Below are 12377 nucleotides of genomic sequence, written 5' to 3' on the forward strand. Positions count from 1 at the left end.
AACCTGTAAGATTCGGGCTTCCCTAGTGGCGCAGTGGTTGAGAGTCTGCCTGCCAATGCAGGGGACACGGGCTCGAGCCCTCGTCTGGGAAGATCCCACATGCCACGGAGCAACTAGGCCCGTGAGCCATGACTACTGAGCCTGTGCGTCTGGAGCCTGTGCCCCGCAACAAGTGAGGCCACGACAGGGAAAAGCCTGCGCACCGCGATGAAGAGCGGCCCCCGCTCGCCGCAACTAGAGAAAGCCCTCGCACTGAAACGAAGACCCAACACAGCCAAAAATAAATAATTAAAAAAAAAAAAAAAAAAAAAAAACCTGTAAGATTCTTCTAAGGGGCTGATGCTGGGGTATGGTGACAATAGATTTTGGAAACACCTGGAATGGGGTTCTAGACTCAATCCTGCAACTTACTGATTCTATGACCTTGCGGAAGTTACTCTGCCATGTTTTAGCTTCATTCTTTTGCACACAGAGACAAGGACAGTAATAGATCACACAGGATGACGGGCGAATATGCAATAGATCTGGCACAAAAGTGGCAATAAATGGCTGCTCTAAGTTGTTATCCCTCTTAGAACTGGGAGTCGAGTTCCTGGCTTGGGAAAGGGGGATACACTCGGTGGGAGCCAATGCCAGAATAAGAACAGGGATGTACTGTTAGCTGATATGTAAAGGGAACTGTAGAGTGGTTTATCTCAACTCTGGTTGAAAATTAGAACCTGAAAAGAATTTTATACCAGACCCCTTGGCCAGACATTGCCATATAATGGGTCTGAGATAAGTATTTGGAATTGGGTTGTTTTCTTTGCTTTTTTTTTTTTTTTTTTTAAGTTTTCCAAGTGATTCTGAGGTTCAATGAGGTCAGAGAACTGGCTAGTCTCTGACAGCCCCTCTTACCACACAGCTGAGGACACCTGATCCACTGCTGGCTCTGACCTGACCCAGATTCTATGACTCATTGTTCCTTCAAGCGGGTAACACCAGAGTTTCCAACCTCCTACGCAGGCCCTAAATATCCAGCCTCCCCAGCTGACCTTGTCTTCTGTTTCTGAAAAGAGATCCTCTGTCCAAAGCCTTGAACTTAGTAGTTTGCTTTGTCCCAGGCCCAGTGCATTGTCCTCTGGGAAAGATTCTGGATTGCTCTATTTCTAGAAAAAAGCCCTTGCACTCTGGTTTGTAGCTTAATTCTTACTTCTTACTGACTGTTCTTCTCAGTGGTGTGCTAGTAAATATTTAACAATGGGCTCTGAGGAGGAAAGGGAAGCTTCCATTGCATTGTTTGTTAATTTGCACGGTGTAAATACTTCTAGCATGGTTGCTTATAAGCTACTATTGTGACATCACTCACAGCGGAGTTGGAAACGATGAACAAAACTGGCTCTCACAACTGGTATGAGTTGGCACCAGCAGAGCACTGGAAGATCTCTTTGTCATATGTTTTCCTCCCTGACCAAATACCAGGACCCTGGGAGGGTTGGTCCGCATGGATGCTACCTTTTCCCCTCTACACTGAACTAACTTCTCAGTGTCTGAGCTAGTTGCGACCGTCCCTGTTCCCACTCCCAGCTCCTCCAGGGCTGATGCTCTCTGAAGGGTTACAGAGTTTGTACCAGGACATTCTCAGGGATCTTATCAGGCTTTTGTACCAGCAAGACATGGGTACCTCCCTCCTGTCTCTTTAGTATATATCTTATGCAGGTACTGTGGTATGCACTGCACATATATTATCTCAGTCATATAATGGTCTGGCCAGATTTTGAAACCAAAGAGCTTAAGTCCAAATCTCAGCTCCCCTTACCTCATGGTAGTCTCAGGTAAGTGACCTAAGTCCCAGTTTCCTTAGTTGTAAAACAGAGGTAAAATAATTCCTTCCCATGGTATTGTTTGGAATTCTAGAAGAATTCCCGTGAAAGAGGCTGACCTCACCAAGGGACAAGATGGCAAAGATGAAAACCATAGCACAATGTCCCCAAGAGGACGGGCCCACCAAGTTTATGTTCTTACCTAAAATGCCATTTTTTTTTTTCCCCCTAGAAGCAAGACCAATTTGCAGAGCAACACATTGGAAAAAGGCCATGGAGTCATGCCTGGCCCAGACACTGATTTGCTGTACTTAACTGGTTACCATTTAGTGAACAGTGATCACATGGCAGGCACGTTCCACTAAGCATGTCCTTTGCATACATTCCCTCCTTTACTCCCTGCAACAAGCCTAAGGAAGAGTAGAAGGATTAACACTAGGCTTATCCTTCTTTACCCAGGGGAAACTGAGGCTCAGAGAAGGAAAGTGCTTGCCCTAGGTCATGCAGCTGGGAAACAGCAGAGCAAGGATTTGGACCCCTGGGTGCTGATTTCAAAACCTGTAATCAACATAGAAGGACTACTGTTTACCTACTGTTTTAGTCTAGAAATAATCTCAAATTTATGGAAAAGCTGTAAGGATAAGAAGAGTACAGAGAAGAGCCATGCATCCTTTGCCCAGATTCACCTATTGTTAACCTTTTGCCCCATTTGCTTTGTCATTTGAAGAGATGACACTTTAACCTTGGGAAAAATGCTTCCCTTCTCTGAGCCTTGTTTTTTTGTGTGTGCATAAAATGGACAACTGGATGGATTATCTTTAGGGCTGAAAGAAATGCTGTGGCTTGATGAGAAATGTTGGATAAAGAATGGGATGGGTGTCCCAATGGTCAAGGCATGGCTCCTGCTGCCATTACTGCCAGCCAATCTGCCATTACTCCCAAAGCTATAGCCTTGGGCTCTACCTAGCTTCTGGGATCTCTCCCATCCCCACCCTCAGAACACCTTGTACCTCTGCCCTCATACATGGCAGGTACTGTTCTGTTGACGTTCAGCTTCCGCCCCACTCCATCCCCATTTCCTGGAGTCTCTGCTCCATCCAGGCATTCTCAGATTAAATTTCAGAACAGTCTCCTTCCCTCAATCCCGAAAGGCCTCCTTTTCTGCAGATATGGCTTGAACTTTCCCTCACCTGTCCACGTCCTCTAAAACATGATTAAACTGTGTGTGTGCGCGTGTGTGCATGTGCGTGTGTGTGTGTGTGTTGGCGGGGGAGAATCAAAAGGAATTTGTTTTTTTTTAGACCTTTTTTTTTTTTTTCCCCAGTAACTGGGAATGGAGTGAGAGAAAACAAGGAGGGCCAGATGGAAAACCACCATTCACCCTGAGCGCTCGTAATAATTCGGACACTGGAATAGGAATTTATTTCATTCATTCATTAATGAGAAAATTCTTTTTTTTCACACAAAGTTTTGCTTAAATTCAAGAGTTCTTATTACTACAGAAAATCTCAGCTTAAGAACCATCACATTAAAACAAGAAACTAAAACAAAAAAAAATAAGCAAAAGCAGGGGGCATTCATGCCCTGGTTCTCTTTGCTGGGGAACTAATCAGCAAAGATTAGAGGAAAGTGCATGGGATTGGGAATCAGATAACCTGAGTTTCCAGAGCTGGCTGAGCAACCAACAGAGGTCCAGAGAGTGAGAGAGACTCGCCCAAGGCCACACAGCCACCCGCGCAGAGCTGGGCTGGGAGGTTGATGCTGGGTGCTTGCACTGCTGGAATCAGCAGCAGCTGTACTGCTCTGTCTCCTGCTCAGCCCTGTGCCTGTGGCTGGACACGCCATCTGCAGTTCTCATCTGGACCTTCAGTCATACATGAGCTTATCCTGATCAGCATCGCTTCTCTGTGTGAGCTGCACTCCCCCTGCAAGGAGGTTATAACCACCTTGAGGCTGGGGGCCCGGGCCCTGTTTCCCAACACTGCCCAGCATCATTCCCTAAATGTAGGTTAGATTAAAATGAGCTTCCGACTTGATGACATGACATGTAAATATCCTTGTTTCACAGATAGGAAAACTGAGGCCCCAAGAGGGCACACGCTCGCCAAGCCTCTCTGAGTGTGTTGGTGGTGGGACCACAGACTTCACTGCACATCTCCGGACTATGAGTCCAGAGTCTTCTGTTGTGTGCGGTGTCATCTCTAGTTAATAAAGGTGGAATTCTGCCAAGTGGGAACCTACCATATCCAGCTACCTCAACAGTTAGTTCTGTCAAATACCATCAGAATTGGCACACCCCAAACAAATGATGGAGTAGATGGGTATTCACTTGCCCAAACATAAAACTCTTTGCTTCACAAAAAAACTCCTTTCAGCAGCAAGACCACGTATGCCCTGAGATCAGATTCATTTCACAAAGCACTGTGAGATTTCACTCCTGCTTCCTGGATCAGTCCTACAGGTGATATGATATGGATGGTTTAGGGTAGGGGTCATCAAACTGTGAGCCACCGGTGAAATCTGAACCAGCATCTGCTTTTGGAAATAAAGTTTGACTAGGACACATTGTGTTCATTCCTTTATGTGCTGTCTGTGTCAGCTTTCAAGGTAAGACGGCAGAGTTGAGTAGTTCCAATCGTGACTGTAAGGTCTGCAAAGCTGAAAATGTTTACTGATTAACCATTTACAGAGAAAGGTTGCTGATTTCTGATTAGGGAAATCCCACCAGACGCACATGTCTCTCAGTCTCTGTTTCTCGGTCCCTTTGTCTTTCTTCCTCTCCACCCACTCACCATATTGATGACTACAGTTCTTTGCTTTGGGATGGAGTTCTGCCTGGCCATAGCAGATACCTTGGAATAACAGTCCCATTTCCCTGGCAAAGAACCTGAGGCTCAGGGAAGAAAGGGTTGATTTTCAGACTATATCATAAATCTCTTTTCCAGTAGACCCTATTGCCAAAATTGAGATGTTAGCTGATTTACTTTGGGGTGCAGACTGTTTTCAAGGGAAGGGGAGTTTCAGGAGGAAAGAACAAAAATTTTTGAGCACCTCTGGGGGAGTCCCATAACCTTCCATCTCTAGACTCGCTGGCTCTGCGAGGTAGTTATCAATAGCTCGATTTTATACAGAGAGAAGGACCCAGAGGTGAAAAGCCCCATCCACGGCCACACAAAGCAGACGAGGTGAAGTCAGAATTCACAGCCAGGACTGGCTGAATCCAGTGCCACTTCTATTTCTCTCACGGGACAGGCTAAAGAGAGGGACCTAGGGAGGAAACACCTGTGAGCTGTCTCTTTTCTCCTCCCACTTCATGTCCTCTCTCTACCATCAGCCTTGGGCGCATCTGCCAGAGAACCTCCCAGACTTGTTACATCCCTTCAGGTTGCACTTGCTCCAACCGTGCTTGAAGAACCCAGGCAGAACCGGCTTTCGACATCAGTACTCAGGCCCTCCTCCGACTACCAGGCACATCCTTCCCCGGTGGCTTGAGGTGGAAGAATGGGCAGGCCTGAGGCCTTAGCTCTACTCACCAGGAGCGGAAAAGAGAAGGGGAAAGGAGAGGAGACCTTTTTTTTTTTTTTTTTCCCCAGTAACTGGGAATGGAGTGAGAGAAAACAAGGAGGGCCAGATGGAAAACCACCATTCACCCTGAGCGTTCGTAATAATCCGGACACTGGAATAGGAATTTATTTCATTCATTCATTAATCCTTCATTTGTTCAAATATATGAACCTATAGTTGAACCAAAAATATGGACCCATCCCTGTGTTTGGCGCAGGGATGGAAAGCTGGATACAAGTGACAATGGAGGTACCTATTCTCGTGAACTTCCAGTTCAGTGGAGGGTAGAAACACTGCCCAGAGAACGTATCGGTAAACGTAAAATTCCAGGGGTGAAAGTCGGCAGAGGGAACAGCACAGGAGCTGGTGTAGAATGAGACAGGGAAATTGTATGTAGGATGGCTCAGCTAAGACACGCCATTTAAATGGAGATGTCAGAGTGAGTAGGAGTGAGTCGGAGAGGGCGGGGGAAGTGTTCTGGGAGAGAATGTTTGTGAAGTTTCTGGTGGGACAGATGGGGAAGTGCTGGAGAAGAGTGCTGGGTAGCAGAGCAGACAGAGCCCTGGAGAGATGTGCAGGGCCAGACCACTCATGGGATCGTAGGTGTGGCATGAACTTCACATTCTCTCCCAAATGCAAAAGGATGGATTAAAGCTTCTAAGCACAGAAGAAGCAACATGATCCCTATTTACGTTATTAAAATGATCACTCTGGCCGCAGGGTTGAAAAGGGGTTGGAAACAGTAGGTGAGAATAGTGAGAAGGTGACTGTAACAGTTTTTAAGCAAAGGATGCAGGGGACAGGCATTAGGATGGTGGCCGTGGAGAAAGGGAAAAGTTGTTGCCGGGAGTTGTAGTTAAACGGGAGATGCTCTACAGTAGGTCCTTACTAGTTATCTATTGTAAAGCACAGGGAACTCTACTCAATACTCTGTAATGGTCTATATGGGAAAAAATCTAAACAAGAGTGGACGTATGTATTTGTATAACAGATTCACTTTGCTGTACACGTGAAACTAACAACACTGTAAATCAATTATACCCCAATACAAATTTTTTAAAAAATAAATTAATTAATTTAAGAAAACTAATAAACAAAAAAAAACAGGAGATGCTCATGTTTCCATCTAACCCCACCATTACCCTGAGAGGGAGGTATTGCTACCCCATCTTAAACATGGGGAAGTTAGGATTACTGCTTCTGTTCTGTGGATGAACAGTGACAAAGCCAAGTTTGGGCCCAGGTCATTGTCTAGCTTCGACTTCCAGGAAGCCCTCCCAGAGTCCTGTTTATTGGAACCAACTGGAGAACTCTCTGCCTGGTCTCTGTGTCAGGTAAATAGAATTTCCTGAGCAAACGCTAGTTTTATCCCCTAGACCCTGTGCATTCTCCAGCTGTATGTGTCCTTTTGCACTTTGGTTGCTAAGAATCTCTGAGTTAAGCTGTCAGCTCCTTCTAAGAACTACACAACACAGCATGGCACGGATTACCGTGCATACATCTAAGCTGAATTTGAATTATTTTCCTTACTCCGATTTTCCTTTCAATCCGATTCTCTATTGTGATGGATTTTTAAAAAACTGCATAAACTTAAATCCTCTGAGGAATGGGGTAAGACAGAAATCAGACAGAGACTGGGTATTCAGGGTATCAGACACCAAGTTCAGTGTTAACTTGATAGGGACCAGGCTGAAGAAGATTTAGGGTTTGTTGTGAAGCACAAAAGCTGCTTCCCAGATTTTCCTCCAAACCCTGGTTCTGGAACCTTCTCAAGGACTCTGTTACCTTTGCTGCGGCGACGGCTTCGGTACTGCTCCGTGTAGAATGTCAACTGCGTTTCATCGTCTGCCTCTGAACCCGACGTCCCCTTGGTTCTCCCAAAGCTGATTCCCCCTGTGCAAAAAATCACAATCCATCAGTCACCACAGGCCTCCAGAAGCTTGTTAAATCCCCGAAGATGAGCAACCCCATCCCCAGACTCCTTTCTGTAAATCCCAAGTGGCCCTGGAGTCGGCATGATTTATAGAAGGCGTTCAGGCTCTGCCATGACCCGGACCTGGGTTCTAACCATGGCTTGGCAGCCGTGGGGCTGTGTGACCTTGAGGAGATGCCTCACCTTTCTGAGTCCTGGGTTCTTTCTTTCTAAAACAGGGGAAAAGCTGTTAACCTTGTGGGGTTGCTTTGAAGATTAAAGGAGATATGATACTTAAATACCTGGTCCGGGGTGGGTACCAGATAATTGATAGGTACATTGTTGCTTAGAATGATGAACCTACCTCTGAGAAAACATTCCAGGTGACTTAATTTCACACACATGTTTCAGTCAAGTGCTTCCTCTATGCCAGGCCCAGAGCCAGACACAGGACAAGCAAAGATAGATACCACCCGGTCCTTGCCAGCCAGGGGATGGTAAGCTAGTCATGGGGACAAATGGGATGCTAAGGAGCCTTTAATCTAACTCATGGCCATGTTTCCCACACAATGAGACACGGGGAATATGAAGAGAGCAATCCATCCCAACACGGAGGACCCGGGAAGGCTTTATGGAGGAAGGGAGATTTTAGGTCAGGGATGGAAGGATGGATGGGGCGCTTCAGTGGTAGAAAATGGAGTTGGGAGGAGAGGTAAGAGCTGGAGATATCCCTGGGGAGGGGGAGTGCGGGTGCTGACTGGCAAGGATCTGTGGGAGCGTCCCAGGGGAAGTGGCACACTGAGGACTGCGGGCTTCATTTTGGATGTCACGGAAGGTTCTGAAGCAAGAGCATCAGTTCAGCAGCTGTGCATGCCAGGAGGGACATGACGGTGGCTCACAGACCTCAGAATGGGTGCCAGGGAGGGAGCACAGCCAGGAGTCTCAGCGATCACCAGGTAAGAGGAGATGGGGGTCTAGGTGAGGCCAGGGGTGGTGAGGATGGAGCGGAAGAGATGAGTGCAAGGGATGCTTCAGAGAGAAACTCAGAGGAACGTGGAGGGGGAAAAAGGCGATGTATTCATACGCTAGGAATGGTTGATTACAAACCGATAAAGGAAAAAAGGCTAGGAAGAAATATACCAAATTACTAATAACGGTTAATTCTTCAGGGAGAAATATGGGTCATTTTTATTTTCTCTGTGCTCTATTTATTTATTTCTTTTTAGTCCAGGATGTGGAAAAAGAGGGCTTAAAGGACTGGTGGACTCTTTACCCTAGAGAATAAATGGTGATGGGAGAGCCTCACAGCATGCTGGGGTGGGAAACAAGAGGGAGTTTGGTTTAGGAGACTGTTTAGTGAATGGAGCTTCAGACACCTACACCAACAGACTACATCTGGGAGGAGACTCAAGGATCTGGTAAACATGGTTGTCCTGGGTGGAGACGTTAAGTGGCTGAAGGATGGCGCTGGAGGAGGACTACTTCTCCCTGTAAATGTTTTGTATCTTTTGCATCAGGCACTGTGCAAACCTATTACCTATTCCAAAAATTCTACCTGAAGAAAAGAAAAATATACATTAGAGGAAAATGTCGTTCAAGTTGTGAAAGGATTTACTTTGTCATTTCCTCTGGTGGGGCATCTGAAATGATGTTCGGTCCACAAAAATCCCACTCTTAGACATGCTTTCTATAACAGTTATTACACATTCGTTCATTCCAGCAACACATGTAGCAAGCTACTATGTATCTAGAAGATGTCTATACATTATTACATACAATCCTCATTGTGATATACTCATAAGGAAGGCGTAATTAACATACAAGACAATAATATAAAGACACACATAGGCAAAGTTACTTGCCAAAAGTCACACAACTGATGAGTAGGAGAGTTTTGACTCAGGGCTACACTGTCCAGCTCCAAATCTGGGCTCTCCAGTATGTAAACTGCTTTCCCTGCAAACAACTCAAGAGGGAACCTTGGGGAAAGAAGACTGTCCTTTAAGCATCAAGGTGTCAAGTGCTGTGTTATGAGCTTTGCATACATCACCTCATTCCAAACTCTCAGTCCTCGTGGGAGGGAGGTATCATGATGCCAACTTTACAGACGAAGCAACCAATGTTCAGAAAGGAAGGTGATTTGTGAACAATGAGTGAAGTCAGACTTGGTACCCAAGGGTGTCCGACGGCCAAGCTCAAATTTTTAACCGTTATGACACTGTTTCTCAGTTTAATGCTCTGTAAAATGGAAAAGATGAATACTTGGCCTCCTGCTTCCTGGAGACAGTGTGTTGTAATGAACGGGAGAGGACAAGGGACAACAATACCTGATCACTGTCCCCAAATGTGTCTTCAGCCACTATCTGTCCCTGTCCCTTGGTGCTCATCTCCCCAATCCCCAGCAACTAAAAGCTGGACCTGGAGGCGGCAGGAGACTCCAGATTCTACCGGATGCAATTCTCCATTTAAAGGCTCTCCTTTGAAATGGAGTTGGCAGACGCCCCGTGGAGATTCTGGAAGCAGTGGAAGAGCAGAGGTCTTAGAGACCAGTAGGCTTTTAAAATTTCCATTAAAATATTTTACTGTTACAGAAAAAGGAAGGAAGGAAGGAAGGGAGGGAGGGAGGGAGGGAGGGACTTTTGTTCATCTACACATAATTTTTGGCCAAGGGGAAAATGAAGGCATGTGATGAAATAGCTGTCTCAAATACAGGAAGCATCTGTCATACTTCCTGCTGTGTTTGGGCGGCAGAGGAAAAGGCAGGGATCTGCCTGTCAGGAGTCTACTCCATGCCCTTTACTGCTACTGCAGTACTTTTAAACATTCCAGCGAAACCCTCCCTTCCTTCCTCTCCTCCTCTTTCTCATCTTCCTTCCTTTCCCAAACAAATGGCCTATTATGGTGAAAGTGGAAGACAGAATTCAGACAGGAGTCTTTCCCTACTGGGACAGTCTAGCTGTGGCAGGGAGTGAGGGGGAGTGGGGGGATGGCAAAGTCACCAGGCAATTCGAATATAATAAGAAAAGCTAAGCCTCCCATAGCACTGTCCCTCTGCCAGGCATGGTTCTAAACCCTTTGCTTGCATTGCCTTGTTTAATCCTTACAGTAACCCTAAGAAGCAGGTTAATACTTTCCTTCCCCTTTTAACAGATGAGGAAATGAAGGCACAAGGAGAGTCAGTAACCTGCCCGGGGTCACGCAGCTCATAAGCTATAAACCCACAGTTCAAACCCAGACAGTGGCTGCACTCTATTCCCTTAGTCCCGAGGCTGACGTACAATAACATATGAGCAAAGACTTCATTTAATGCCCACAGCCATCCTTGTAAGGAAGGCATTGTGAACCCTGCTTCGCAGATGAATAAGCCGTGCCTCAGAGAGAGGTGATGAGAGGTGCTGAGTGAGGGAGCTGGGATTGAAATCAGGTCTGCCTGCAAAGCCTGCCTCATGGCTACGATAACCAAGGAAAGTGTGTGTGTGTGTGTGCGTGTGCACGTGTGTGTGTCTGTGCGTGAGAGCAGAGGTAGAGCGGTAGCAAAAGCTTGATGATCATGACCTCTGAGGATTAGCAAGTCCGTCACTGGCCCCCAGCACCAGGGCACATTTTCCACTCTTCACCGCTCCTCCCTGGAACCTCAGCAATTGTACTATAGATAGGAAGTCTCATCACACTCAGCTAGATCCTAGTGATGCCTCCAGCATTCCACATGTTCCCATACCCCAAGACCAAGCCCCTGGCTTCTCCAGGTCCCACCTCCATTCCCACAACTCTGGCCCTCACGTCCCTCCTGTAAGTACCAAGGTACCATGTTCAGAGTTGAAACTGAGGCTCAGAGAGGCTGCCTCTACATCAACCCCAAAATATAATGCAAGCCACAGATGCCATTTTAAATGTTACTAGCCACATTAAAAAGGTAAAAAATAAACAGATAAAATTAATTTTCAGAATATATTGGATTCAACCAATATATTCAAAATATTCTCATCTAGCTTGTAATTAACATAAAATTATTATTACTGAAATATTTAATATATTTTTCACAAGTTTTCAAAATCCAGTGTATATTTTATGCTCACAGCACATCTCAGCACAGACTAGCCACATTTCAATTGCCTATCATATCAGAGAGCACAGTTCTGAAGGCACTTATATGAGACATTTCCTGAGTATAATTAAGGACCAGAATCTGGAGAGATGAATGAGCCATGGGCCCCACTAAGGTGCTGAATTTTTTTAATGTGATTTGGATAAAAAATAGTGTAGTTCAGATTCCATTAAAAGACAATAGCATTGTCTCTGCCCTCAGGCACTTAAAGGCTAGTAGGTTTTTAGATTGGTTTAATCCATGAGTCATGAAAGGTCATGCACTTCTGCACAAGAAATCAGGCTACTGGAGTCAGATATGCGTTCTAACCGTGGTCCCACTTATTAGCTGTGTGGGCTTAGGCAAGGCCCCCCAACTGTCTGAATTCATCTTTAAAAAGAGGGCAGTAACTCTCAGCTCACATGGCCACTATGAGGAAAACGATGCGGTGTATGTAAACAGCACAAACATCAGAGAAGTGAGAGTGAGGGCACACTCCTCGTTCATTCAGTGCTTGCCTGGGTTTAGGAGAAGAAATGGAAATGCCACTGAGTGGGAGTGGCGACTCCCTGCCTTCTGTGACATTGTAGGGAGGTGACAGCCACCCAAGGCGAACAACCTCTGAGTGTCCATAGAACCTGCAGGGGCCACAGGCCAATTCCAGACTGACTTGGAGATGATTCAGACAAATGGAAAAGGGCCCCCTCTGCTAGCATTTTAATATGAAATTGGTGATACAGTGAACTAAAGTACAGCCATTAATTATACAGGGCTGCTCAAGTATTTCTATTTAGGGGCCAAGAGAAAGTGAGAATGGCAGAGGCTGGCAAGAGGAAAGGAGAGGAAGCAGCAGCTCCTTTGCCCTTGTTCCACAGGCCTCTGTTCCTTCTGGTCCTGAGTGGTCTGGGATGGAGCATGAAGAAGACGGGCAAAGCACATACCATAGTGGGATAAGCACCACTCTGGACACCTTATACACAATATCCCATCCACACTTCACATGGGGTCTGAGAGG

General features: G+C 46.0%; 1 protein-coding gene across 6 annotated transcripts in view; it reads right to left on the reverse strand.

Moving 5' to 3' along the window:
- Positions 1 to 12377, reverse strand: part of ASTN2 (astrotactin 2) — a 917697-nt gene that overhangs the window by 577045 nt on the left and 328275 nt on the right. For all 6 annotated transcript variants that reach the window (XM_049711017.1, XM_049711016.1, XM_049711015.1 and 3 more), the window contains one exon: positions 7152 to 7259. In XM_049711017.1, coding sequence (XP_049566974.1) covers positions 7152 to 7259 — 108 coding nt within the window. The remainder of the gene's footprint in view (positions 1 to 7151; positions 7260 to 12377) is intronic.

Source organism: Orcinus orca, chromosome 6 (genome assembly GCF_937001465.1).
Source record: "Orcinus orca chromosome 6, mOrcOrc1.1, whole genome shotgun sequence".
Taxonomy (NCBI): domain Eukaryota; kingdom Metazoa; phylum Chordata; class Mammalia; order Artiodactyla; family Delphinidae; genus Orcinus; species Orcinus orca.